The 13,669-nt window shown below is 38.3% G+C and overlaps 1 protein-coding gene across 1 annotated transcript in view; it reads left to right on the top strand.

Moving 5' to 3' along the window:
- Nucleotides 1-13,669, top strand: part of PYROXD2 (pyridine nucleotide-disulphide oxidoreductase domain 2) — a 37,324-nt gene that overhangs the window by 11,748 nt on the left and 11,907 nt on the right. Inside the window, exons 5-12 of the mRNA XM_051981837.1 lie at nt 4,478-4,633; nt 7,378-7,531; nt 8,999-9,060; nt 9,212-9,309; nt 11,712-11,853; nt 12,232-12,366; nt 12,877-12,949; nt 13,340-13,496. Coding sequence (XP_051837797.1) covers nt 4,478-4,633; nt 7,378-7,531; nt 8,999-9,060; nt 9,212-9,309; nt 11,712-11,853; nt 12,232-12,366; nt 12,877-12,949; nt 13,340-13,496 — 977 coding nt within the window. The remainder of the gene's footprint in view (nt 1-4,477; nt 4,634-7,377; nt 7,532-8,998; nt 9,061-9,211; nt 9,310-11,711; nt 11,854-12,231; nt 12,367-12,876; nt 12,950-13,339; nt 13,497-13,669) is intronic.

Genomic DNA, 13,669 nt, shown 5'->3' with positions numbered 1-13,669 from the left:
AGATTGCTTCAGTTATTCTTCTTCCTTTGTCCTGCCCTCTTCCCATTGCCTCACACCCATATCTTCTGCTATCATGAATTTTAACTGCTATGACAGGCCAGTTAGTGACAACCAGTCACACTCCATCACCAGACCAGCTGCAGAAATGTGAGTTACTTCAGCTCCTGGTGCCTCTGAAAAGGCTGCAGAAAACTGGCAGAAGCTTGCAGTCTTCCCTGGGAATAGTAGCAAGCACTCTCAGCATTGCCACTATGTCTCCTTCCTCTCTTCTTTGACTCTCAGATAATAATCTCAAAGTACTCATCAATGAGAAGATGATGGTCAGGTGGGGAGTCTTAGCACATCTCTTGCCACCCTGCTGTTTCCAGGTCCAACTGCTTTTTTGACCCATTAGTTCCTTCTTGTTAATATAGATGTTTCCCTTCATAATCCATCCCCTTCACACTTGATCTGTCTCCTATTCTTCCTTCAGCCACATGAAATAAGACCAACAAATCAAGTGTTATCCAAACAGCTTAGGAGCCAAAGTTTCAACCTAATACATGCAGCTGTCTTATGAAAGTGTGACAAGAGTAGGGAAATCTTTGGCTCATGGATCAAATTTGATCCTTAGTTTCATTTAGTAAATACAGAAAGGTACAATGTAAACCGGGTAATAATTCTATTTTTGATAGGTTACTGTGTCTATCCTATTCAAAATGAAGTCTCTGAAGGTTTGATTTAAAGAGTTGAAGAACTGTGAATAGCAAGCCATTTTTTTTCTAAAGAGGATTTTCTTCAGACGGTTTCTTAGTAAAGAACAATAAGATTCAACAAGATAAAAAATGGGAGGATGGAGAAAATAAAGTGGAAAAACACCTTTAAAATACTATAAAATAAATGACAATTTGGACATATTACAGGGATTTGATAGCATAGACAGTTAAACTGATTTTTTTTAATTTCTAAAATATCATTTTCCACTTGCATGCAAATTTCAAAATTGCTTCAGAAAAAATAAACTTTTATTTAAAAAAAACTCAGAAGTTAGCTTGGAAATTTAAAAAAAGAAAAGCCAATATACAATTCAGAAAGAGCTAGTTATGCTGATGAACTAATTAGAATTCTGAAGAGCATTTGTAACTGATAAAGATTCACTGTTAATGCCCAGACTTCAATTGAAGAACAATACAATTTACCTCCCACTGCCTTTTTGCAAGGCAGTAAACTCAGAACCTGGTGAACTAAGTTCTCTCTCTCTCTCTCTCTCTCTCTCTCTCTCTCTCTCTCTCTCTCTCTCTCTCTCTCTCTCTCTCTCTCTCTCATTTTCTCTCTCTCTCATTCTCTCTCTCTCTCTCATTTTCTCTCTCTCTCATTCTCTCTCTCTCTCTCTCTCTCTCTCTCTTATTCTCTCTCTCTCATTCTCTCTCTCTCTCTCATTCTCTCTCTCTCATTTTCTCTTTCTCATTCTCTCTCTCTCTCTCTCTCTCTCTTTCTGTCTCTCGCCTCTCTCTTTCTGTCTCTATTTCTCTCTGTTTCTGTTTCTCTGATTCTCTTTGTCCCTGTCTCTGTCTCTTTCCCTATTTCTGTCTCTGTCTCTTTCTGTCTGTCTATTTCTCTCCTTTCCCGTCTGTCTCTCTCCATCTCTGTCTGTCTTTTTCCTTCTCTGTCTCTGTTGTTCTCTCTGTCTCTATCTCTGTTTCTCTGTCTCTGTCTCTCCCCTTCTCTATCTGTCTCTTTCCCTCTCTGTCTCTCTGTCTCTCTGTGTGTGTCTTTTACCTTTCTCACTCATTCCCTTCTTCCTAACTCTTTGTATCAGCATATTTCCTCCTTCAAGTGAACGAAAATCTGAACTGATTCCCCCTTACCTGTCCTGTTAGAAATTCATTTCTTCTTTTTACCTCACATAACTTTTTGTACCAGTCTTTTGGTTCCTGTACCCCTTTATGCTCTTAAAAAATATTAAGGATTCCCTCAAAGAGCTTTTGTTTGTGTGGATTATATCTATTAAATAATTACCTCATGAGAAATGAAAATAGTTTTGATCTTGCAGATCCCCGAAAGGATCTTGAGGACTCCATATATATAAATTTTAACTGGGAGAGCCTTAGAAATCATTCTTTTTAGACCCTGCATTTTCCAAATGAAGAAACTGAGACCTAAAGACTTACCCAAGACAACATGTAATATCCGGGCTAGCTTTCTGGAGGACCTCGGGACCAGCCTGAGTCCTTGGTCTTAATACAGGAGGCAGAAGAGTCACCAGGCTGGTCAAAGATAGAATATCTATCTTCCAGTCCTTCTTAGCCCTTATATACCTTATTGTAATTACATTATTACAGCATACTGATTATGTGTGAACTTAGAGAACCATTACATCACCATACTAAGTATATATGTGAACTAGAGAACCATTACCTCATCAATTCCACTGAATTAATACCTTGTTTCAAGTATACTTCTCCAGAGTTCCAGCTTTCTATAATAATGTGGTATATTTGTGGCAAAATTGACAGCAAAATTGAAGTTTCTGAATTCTCCATTTAAGAATTTTCCACTATCCCCTACCACCTCTATCAGTACTAAGATATCTACCTAAAACTACACTTAAAATTAAATATATTATATAATTTACATTTAGTGGAATGTTATTGAAGTTAGAGAAATAAGTAGTTTTTAAATTTTATAACAAAGAGAAGGAAAAACAGAGCAGTGATTTGCATAAAGTAGGAACTTAAATGGCTAAATGAATATTCAGCCATTTTAGGTAAAATATTGTATTTGTACTCTAGAATTTTCTGTTCCCTGTTCACCTTAAAATTCTCAGAGTAAAATAAACATTTTCCATTTCTTTCTTTGCAAGTTTAAATTAGGTTGCTTGTTATTTGTATGATTCTCAAATTATGGTTTGGTTTGGTATTTGTTTGTGGCATAGTGACCCTATCCTGAGAATATGGTAGTGACATCTTAGAAAGTTGGCCATGGTCACCACTTATGTGGAGGAACATGCCTTGGAAATTAAATTAAAGCTTAAATTGTGTAGAAATCTTGGTTTCTAAGCTGTTTAGATAATACCAGATTTGTTTATCTTATTTCATGTGGCTGAAAGAGGCATGGGAGACCAAGAGGTCAAAAATATTTATAGCATCTTTAATAAAGACCCTGATTCCATTACCAGTCCAGAGATTAAAATTTTCTACAAAGACCTTCCTACCTCATGTTAAATATGATGCTTATCCTCCAGACTAAGTTTCTCAAGAGATCTCTTAAGGCCTAATGCCTTTTCATGTCTTTTTCTCAGATCTTCAGTCTTTCATTAAAGTTTGCGCTTGTTGTTCTCCTGATGTGATAATTCAGCTTCTATGTTCTTGCTCTGCTGAGTTATACTTTTTAGTAGATTATTTTCAGCTAGTTCTTCATGCCTCTTAATTGTGCTAACAGTAGCATCTTGCAGACAATATGAGGACCCCTCCCACTTCATTTTCCATTTTTACTAATTCCTCTATTCTCTCCCATTTATCTTCTCTATAGGGTTCATACTTGTTTACATTTTGTCTCCTGTTAGTCTGGGTCAGTCATTTGGTTTTCATTTAGCACAGTACCTGACACATAGTAGGTACTTAATAAATGACTAGTAACTGACTAATTCTACTACTTCCAGTTCTCACACCACTAAAGACCAGCACTTGATAGAATGGTGAATTTACTAGCATCCTCTTCATTTCAGAGTTCCTCATCTTTTTATCTCCCTCGGGTACCAGAGCTCTAACACTCACCCGCTGTGGTTCTTCTGTTTCCCAGGCAGTACATGATCTTGTAACCTTTCTCATTATTCTTCTTCTTACCCCAAATGTGATCAAAATGTTTATATGCTATAGTATCAGCATGGTGTTGGGGAGAGAAAATTAAATAGGCAGCCAGGAGACCTGCCTTCTAATCTGGCTCTAAGACTAATTGGTTCACATATTGAGCAGCCCTGAATATGGGTTTTAACCTTAAAATGAGACTTAAAAATTTTCCCTTTGGAAAAAAAAAACCAAACAAATATAGAGATAGAGCTAGAGGTAAGTATATATGATGCATAAGCATATGTATAAATATATGTATATGTAAGAACTGCAAAAAATCAACATACCTGAAGAACGCTTTAACATCTTTTTAACAGATGAAGACATATAAGACCATAAAACAGCCTTATATTTCTTCATCTGTTAAATGAGGAGGGTCTTCCCTTCCTTCTCTGCTCTAACTTGTCTCCTCTAGACTTCTCTGGCTTCCTTTAAATTGTTACTAATACTCTACCTTGTAGAGGAAGCCATCCCCAACTCCCCTTAATCCCAATGCCTTCTTTCTCTTAATTATTTCCTATTTATTCTATAAATAGGTTGCTTTGTATATATTTGCTTGCATGTTGTGGGTTTCACAGAGTCCAAAAAAGAAGCTTCACAAAGACAAAAAGCACTATGTAATGTTGCCATGGCTATTTATATTTCTGCAGAAACATGGACTAAAGGTGTATCTTCGAAACCCCTACTCCTTCACCCCTATGTTGGAAGAAGGAATCCAAGGCAAACCCCCACGGTCACTATTACTAGGGACAGACATGGCTGAAACCCAGAAACAGATTGCCCAGTTTTCTCCAAAGGATGCTCAGGTATAGCCTCCTCTCTGCTAGTCTGAAACTGGTTCTGCATTGGGAATAATGGCAGCAGTTTTATCAGGAACCTTTTAGTTGATACATCACAGTGACTAGAACCATCTTAAAAAGTTTGCAAATCTTATATCAGGTTGCAGCACATTCCCTGCAGGAACAACCAGTCCTATACTATCCTTTATACCTGAGGTTTTGCAATAGACACAAAAAAAGAGAGAGACTAACATGTATGTAAAACAGTAGGAAGAACAATGGAGTTTAAAAACCTAGGTCCAGTTACTACTCATTAGCTATGTGACTTTGGGAATCCATTTTAAGCTCTGAGTCTCAATTGGCTTATCTATATGGCAATTAAAAAGATTCAGGAGATATAAGTACTGGGTAATTTAATCCTTTTATTAATAATGCCAGCATTTTAGTAATAGGAAATAAAATAATTTGACCATCTCCCTCTTAGACCAAAGATAATCATGGTGGCAGGTTCATAATTTATATATCCTTTGAAGAATACATGTTCTCCAGGATAGGAATCAACCTGATTAGTGAACAATTAATGAGAGACTGAGAGTAGCATCTAGTCACCCTTGATAGAAAGACTATTTCAATAACAAAAATACCTCCAGTCTTGGGTCAATTTAAACAAAAAGGGTCTGTTTCCAACTACACTGGATTGAATGGAATTCACCTTAAACTGGAGATTCCTTGTAAAGTTGCATGAGATCAAATACAGAAAGTTCATTCAACCTTCAGAGACTGGGGTCTTGATAATAGAAAAAGATTCTCTCCAAATCATTAGTTATTAATAAGCATTTCTCTCATATATAAAGTGAGGGAAGTAGACCATATAATCCCCACAATTTACAAATCTATGAGTCAAAGACAGAGGGGTTTCTCTAATCATATGAGAAGGTGATCTAAATTGCTATTTATCAGAGAAATGCAAATTAAGACAACTCTAAGATACCACTACACACCTGTCAGATTGGCTAAGATGACAGGAAAAGATATTGATGAATGTTGGAAGGGATACGGGAAAACTGGGACACTGATACATTGTTGGTGAAACCGTGAACAGATCCAATCATTCTGTAGAGCAATTTGGAACTATATTCAAAAAGTTATCAAACTGTGCATACCCTTTGATCCAGCAGTGTTACTACTGGGCTTATATCCCAAAGAGATCTTAAAGAAGGGAAAGGGACCCACATGTGCAAAAATGTTTGTGGAAGCCCTTTTGGTAAGTGGCAAGAAAATGGAAACTGAGTGGATGCCCATCAGATGGAGAATGGCTGAATAAGTTATGGTATATGAATGTTATGGAATATTATTGTTCTGTAAGAAATGATCAGCAGGATGATTTCAGAAGGGCCTGGAGAAACTTACATGAACTGATACTCAGTGAAGCAGAACCAGGTGATCATTGTACATAACAATAATAAGATTATAAGATGATCAATTCTGATGAATGTGACTCTTTCCAGTTCTAATGATCTTGTGATGAAGACAGCCATCTACACTCAGAAGAGGGTGGTAAGAACTAAGCGTGGATCACAACATAGCATTTTTGCTCTTTTTTTTTGTTGTATGCTTGCATTACTCATTTACTTTCCTTTTTCATCTGATTTCTCTTGTGCAGCAAGAGAATTGTATAAATAAGTTTATACATATTGGATCTAACATATATTTTAACATGTTTAACATATATTGGATTGCTTGCTATCTAGGTCAGGGGGTGAGGAAAAGGAGGGGAAAATCTGAAACGCAAGGCTATGCAAGGATCAATGTTGTCAAATTATCCATGCATATGTTTTGAAAATAAAAAGCTTTAGGAAAAAAAAAAAGACAGAGGGGTTAAATGTGTGGTCCTAACCAGGTTAAAACATAATTAGGGAATTTTTTTAAATAAAATAAAAATACAATAAAACATTATTATGCTTTAAAATTAATATATGATCCACAGGGATCCTTATGTATGGTTTCTCCTGTTTCTATTAAGCTTGACACCAATGGTCTAAGGTAGCATTTGGTTATAACTAAATGTTAAATAATGAAATCAAGGTGTCAAAGCTTGACTCTCTCTCTACCCGCTGACCTTATAATAACTATCTGTTTTGGACATATCTGCTATCTCTCTGTCCCTGATGATAATCTTTTCTGGGTTCACAATAAGCAGATTTCAAATCCATTGGAAGAAAAGGGGGAATATATGCAATGCCTGACTAGGATTTCTAATCCATAGGAATATCTGTATTAAAACAAAATAATCCTGATGCAGGCTTTATGAAAGGATAATGGATCAGAGACTGAATGAATATCATGTTTGATTCACTAAACCGTTTCTTTGACCTCTGATTAAAGAATCAGTTATTTATTTTTCCTCAGTGCTATACCCAGGATAGAACTAGAGCTTTGTTGTGGGCCAACAAAATTTAACAATATTGACAGAACTTTATCAATGTAGAAACAATTGAACATGGCACTACATTGCAAGAAGACAGAGCCATCAAGATGTCCAAAGTGGTGCAAAGTAGTTTCCATAATAGATTAGCAATGGAATCCAACCTGTGAGTGGCCACTGTACTTACAGCCTGGGTTAAAAAGTGAGCCACAGTGAAATGACAATATTGAAAAGCCAGAGATGTCTAGTTGCCAAATGAGTGGGAAGTACCAGAAGAGAATGAAATAAGTAGGGTGTGCCCCTTGACAGTTGGGTCTTAGTGCTATGTTGTCTTCCTCCTTTTCAGGCTTTTCCCAAATATGAAATGTTCATGAATCGTTTGGCAGCAGCAATTGATCCATTACTGGATTCCTCTCCAGTAGACACAACTGCCTTTCAAGGCAGGTCCCTGTATCAAAGACTGAAGGCCCTCTTCACACTTAAACCCCTTTTACAAGCAGGTAGGTCCCAAAAGGTATACTAAATTCTATGGAGTTGTTTTCATCTGTAAAATAAGAGAGACAGACTAGATGGCCTACGAGGTAGTTTCCAGTTCTAATGTTATGTTCCTCTGATGACCTTTGCAAAAGCACTAGGCAAATTTCCATAATGCCAAATTTCCATTTTTAGAACTTCAAAGAGAAAAGCAAGAATTCCTGTTTCTCCTACCCCTTTGGAAATTATCAAGAATTTTTATTAGCCTTTAGACCACCATCAAGCAAAATTATACTAATTCTCTGAAATGGTCTAATTCTGAGTCAAGAAATAAATGACTGAATCTTGTTAAAGCTAAAAGCATGTAAATGTCTTTCCAAATTCAAAATGAAGCAATGGGATAACAGTAGGAAAAATTAAAAGACTGAAGATTTAGCTTGGTGTCATGATGCTTGTTTATAAAGCCAGCAACAGGGAGACTCTGGCAAATGGATCTTTTGAGCTAAGGAGTTCTGAGCTGCAGTGGTTTGAGCCAACTGGTAATCCACACTAAATTCAGCATTAATATGGTGAACTGTTGGGAGCATGGTCTGACCAGTAGGATGGGGCCCATCAGTAACTCCTGTATTTACAGTGTGGAGGAGATAGAGATCCAACCTTTAAAATTAAAAAAAATCAAAAGATTCATCCATATTCTTCATATAATTCTCTTATTCTTAGAGATGAGGGTCAGTTTTTCTTTAATTTTTTCTACTTCAAGGATCTATATATTCAATGGTGTGGGCACTTCCCCCATCACTGCAGACAAAATCCCCCATAATGCAGTAAATAGTCTTTGGACCGATGCTTTGACCTAATAAGTTGTCACACTGTGACTAATTGTGTTGAGCTTCATCAAACCTAGCTAGGCTGGTCTTTTGAGAACACATATGATAAGTCACTGGGTCCATACTTAAAGCCTTTCTGGCTTGGTCAGCCTGCTAGTTGGTATTCCACTGGCAAATAAAGTCAACACGCATTCATTAAGTGCTTCCTCTATGGGCAGCTAAGTGGTACAGTGGATAAAGTGCTATGTCTGGAGCCAGGAAGACTCACTTTCCTAAATTCAAATTCAGCCTCAGACACTTATTAGCTATGTGATCCCAAGCAAGTCTCTTAATCCTGTTAGCCATTATACAGACATAAGATGTTTGTAGTGCAAATGGAAATTAATCTCAAAAGATATGAATTTGGGGGTAGGGGATAAACTGGGAAAGATCTGTTGCAGAAGTTAGGATTTGATCAGGAAGTAGAGGTAAAGACAGAGAGCACTTTATTCATGTGAGACAGCAAATGCAAAGGCGCAGGAGATAGGGTATCATATGTGAGGAATATAAAGAAAGCATTGCTTTGGAATGCAAGATTGCCCTCACACTACAATGCAGCAGAGCTCTTTCCACCACATTTTGGATAATAATTTCTTTTTTTGTTTGTTTTTTGGTCTTATTCTCTAGGTCTAATTTTAGGAGCACAGCTTCCCCAGTATTACCAAGTTATCACTGGCCCAATTACCAAGGTAGGTGATACTGTTGGCTAGAGGCTTTTGTTCCCATTAGAACTCACAGACCTAATCTCCAACTCCCTAATCTAAACAAGGCAGGATGAAAGTATTCAGTGATTACTGAGAAGTGACTGTCATTAATTCTTCCTTGCTTTTATTGTCCTAGGTGTTGGATGAATGGTTTGAATCTGAGCCTTTGAAAGCAACCCTTGCCACAGATGCTGTAATCGGAGCCATGACAAGTCCCTATACTCCTGGAAGTGGGCAAGTGAGGGGAACCAATGTTGGTACACAATGGGGGTAGGAGTGGTGGAGATGGATTTACTTGTTAAGCAAAACCCTGAACTAAAATAATATTCCTCTCCTATTCCTCTTCTCTCCTTTCCCTCTCTTTTTGTTTCCCTCTTCTTCTTCTCTCCTCTCCTCTTCTCTCTTTGTTTTAGGATATCTTGTATGTCAAGATCTACACTCTTTTTCTCTGAGAATAAACGTATGTAAATAGTTTTGATGAGCCACTACTGCTTCCTAGTAATTAGGTGCTTTGGTGTGTACAAGGTGAGAAGGGTACTCTGAAGCAATAGGTATTTCCCATAGGAAGCAAGTCTTAACAAAAGATGCTGGCTGCATTGGGTCAGTTTTCTGAACCCGAAAGTATTTAAACTAGGGAGGGATCAGTTACTTTCCTCCAGGTTAAAAATTTCTAAAGACTGAAGGAAGGGTGGAAACCAGATGGGATTTATCATCCATCACCCAAAATCTGAGGACCAAGGAATTTGAGCTGATTAGGGCCTTACAAATGATCCTGTCTGACTAGGTCAGTTGTTGGAGTCTCTAAAAATATCTATCTGGGAGGAGAAAAAAGGTTAAAAAATAAGTTATCCCGAATGAATTCAGTCAAACAAACTTTTATTTAGCATCTTCTAAATGCTAGGGAGTCTATGGCATGTTCAAGAAAACTTTGGTTTTCTTTGTTGTCCACCTCTCTCCTGGACTCCAGGAAGCTGAAGCATACACAGCATCCACACCCCCCATAAACAGTTTAGGAAGAAGCATGAGAGTAACTGATGGGCCTCAAACCTGTCGGTGAGTTAGGGGGATGGTTACTCCAAGGAGGTGAAGACTTCTCATGGCAAAAAAATTCCCATGGCAATTTGTTCCAGTGGGTAGGAAGGCAGTGGAATCAGGCATTATGGAACTCAGAATTTTGTAAGACACTGAAAATGTCAAGGTCATCCACTGCATCCCAAGCCATTGCCAGCAAACTTGCTACCAGACTTCAGTGATTCTGGAAGAGAGAGTGAGACTGACTCTTTGTGCAACTCTGCCTCACTTAAAACTCACTAGCAAGTCAAGACATCACCCTGTGATGTCATTTGTTCTTTTCAAAAATAAAGGGCAAACAATTAGATTCTAGGTACTATTGTGGGCCTTAGAGATACAAGATCAAGGGTGAAAAATAGCCCCAGCCAGCAAAGAGACTGCAATGTGTGAATGTAAACAAATAAACAGATAAGAATGCACTAACTAATTAGAGGGTAAAGAGATTATTAATTCCCTGGGTTGATCAGGAAAGGCAATCAGGAAGGTAATCCCAGTTTTTATAAGAGCCTTGAAGGAAGGGAGGAAAAAGAGAGAGAATATCCAGGGATGGGCGAAGATCCAGAGACAGAAGTTGGAAAGCCTGGCAAATAGGTTGGTTTAATATAACTTGGAATTCCTGAAAGGAAATGAGATAGACTGAACCTGGAAACAACTTGACTGAGAAGAGGTTTAAATGCTCATCTGAAAAGTCTGTTTTATCTTAAAGGTAAATTGGAGTCCCCAAAAATTTTTGAGTAGAGGAATGACATAGTCATAATAATTTAAATACCTACATGTTGTGTTGAGAAGGATCTTTTTAGCTCGCCTGACTTAGATCCCTTGACCTTTAGGAATTTTTCTTGGTCAACTATATACTCAAGAGAATTAAAATCTTTTAGGTCTTGATTTGCTGTCTCCAAAGTCCACTTCTTTAACAACAATATTCTGCCAGTGGTACCAGATAGTTATGAGTTATGGAACATGACAGTTTGGTAGGAATACAAGTTCCAGGAAAACACTCCTGGTAGGTGTATTGCCAATGCTGATTCATGCACAAGGAGGGAAGGAGTCATATAGGATACTATAAAAGGCAAATATGACTAGAATGTGATGTGGGCTAGTCATGTAATATGAAAGACAGTTGACATTCCATTAGCATCCTCAAGTTATTTAGGGAATCAGAGGAAGATCTCTTCTGTATTGGATTGATTCCCTATGGAGGATGTCTAGAGAGATGTGAATGAAAATTACAGACACATGGAGAAAGGGAGGTCTGTATTAATGGTGAGAGTTCCAACAATGATGAGATCATAGACACCTTAAAAAAAATTGTATCCCTCTATTGGGGCATCTATCCAGTGGATAGAGTGCTAGGCTTGGTGTGAGGAAGGCCTGAGTTCAAATTTGGCCTCAAACACTTACTAGCTATGTGACCCTAGGCAAGTCACTTAACCCTATTTGCCTCAGTTTCCTCATCTGTAAAATGATTTGAAGGAAATGGCACATCACTCCAGTAACTTTTCTAAGAAAACTCCAAATAGTATCATAAAGAGTCACTCATGATTGAACAACAATCTCCTCACTAGGTATGTGCTGCTACACCATGTAATGGGCGGCCTAGAGGGGAAGAAAGGAGCCTGGGGGTATGTCGAAGGTGGTATGGGTGCTCTCTCTCATGCTATTGCAAAGGCAGCAGAAGCACATGGAGCAAATATCTTCACAGAAAAGGTAAGTTGCTCCTGAGGTCCAACAACAAGAAACAAAACCCTGAGAACTCTCCATTCATCATTCTGGATCCATGTCCATGTAAAGGTAGAAATTTCATGGCATAAATCATACCACTGATACCAGATACACAAGAGTTAGTACAAGTACACAAGGTACACAAGAGCTAGGTACACAGAATTAATAAAGGAACTGGGGCTTCGAGTATTAATATAGGCAGCAGTGAGATATAGGGTGATGAAAACTGTAGGTAAGTCCCAAATGGAAGCACAGATAAGGGTACCTCTGACCCTTCTAAAAGAACCCTATTGTGGTTCCCAGAATGCAATGCTGATGTCCTTACCTGGTGCCCAATGGCCCTCATTCTTTGTTGGTCATTAGTCTGTGGATAAGGTACAAGTGAACAGCAGTGGACGAGTCCAGGGAGTTGTCCTAAAGGATGGAACTGAAGTGAGGAGCAAACTGGTGCTGTCCAATGCATCTCCACAGATCACCTTCCTGAAGCTGGCACCTCAGGTGAGAGATTGTGGGACATGGGCTAAGGCTGGGGGAAAGGGAGAAGAAAAGGAGACCACGGACTGGAAAATAGCCTCCGTAGAAAAAGAAGTAGCAAGTGACAAACTTTGGACAATTATTACAGGTGCCTCCTGAACTGTACAGCTCCTTGGCATGTTAACTTTCTGAGCATATAAGTATCGCTCTATTCCTTATATATACCCTGGACATTTTTTCTCAAAGAAAGGGATATTATAAAATTTAATTCAATTCAAGCATTTATTAAGCAGTTCTAAGGACCAAGCATTGTATTGGAAGCAGGGATAGAGACAAAAATGAAACAATCCCTGCTCTCAAGAAATTTATACTCTACTAGGTAAAAACAACACTGTATGCAGATAAGTACATGCAAAATACATACCGAATAGGGGTGGAAAATGGGGATGACCATGAAGGGTCAAAAAGGGACAATAGAGAAAAGGTCTATCAAGCCCAGGCTAGGGTACCCCACAATTCACTGTGTTCTTATAGGAGCAGCTCCCTGAGGAGTTCATTAAGAGAATCTCTCAGTTGGACATCCAGTCACCAGTCACCAAGATTAATGGTAGGTAGACCACAAGGAAAACAGACAGAAAGCAAGTCTCTTCTCTTTATGGGATGCTTCCTATTGACACTGCAAACCTAGGTTTCTTAAGAGCTTAGCTGAAGAGTACCAGCTTGGAGGAGTCTATTATTAAGTTTCTAATTTAATTTGTCCTTTATGACTATAGTACCTCCTCATTTCTGTTGAAGCAGATTTACCAACATTATCTCCTTCTTTCCCTAGCCTAGCCGCTATCGGGTCTTGATAAGTGTAACACTTTTACCCTGATTTCCTGTTCCACTTTCTAGTCTTATGTTCCCTCTGCCCATTATGGAAGGAAAGCCAGCAGAGTAAAAACTGTAGCCTCCTTTAGTGTTAAGATTCTCTTGGCTTGCTCTTGGAAATCCACAGTGGCTGTAGACAAACTGCCCAACTTCCTGGCAGCACCAAATGTCATCAGTGGTCAACCCCTGCCTCATCACCAGTGTTCTATCCACCTGAATTGTGAAGACACTCAAATCCTCCACCAGGCATTCGAGGATGCCACCAAGGGGATACCTTCTCGCAGGTGGGTCAATGATTAGGCTGTGCTCCTGAAGAGTCTTCCCTAGGCCAAAATACAAGGAACTCCACTTTTTAAAAAATAATTTCATTAAATTATCTTTTACAAACAACACTAAAAACTTGTTTACATTTGGATTAATTTCAATGCATAAAACATTTTAGCAACTTTCTAGTCAC

This window comes from Antechinus flavipes, chromosome 2 (genome assembly GCF_016432865.1).
Source record: "Antechinus flavipes isolate AdamAnt ecotype Samford, QLD, Australia chromosome 2, AdamAnt_v2, whole genome shotgun sequence".
Classification (NCBI taxonomy): domain Eukaryota; kingdom Metazoa; phylum Chordata; class Mammalia; order Dasyuromorphia; family Dasyuridae; genus Antechinus; species Antechinus flavipes.
The sequence above is the reverse complement of the archived record's forward strand: the minus strand, read 5'-3'. Positions and strand labels throughout refer to the sequence as shown.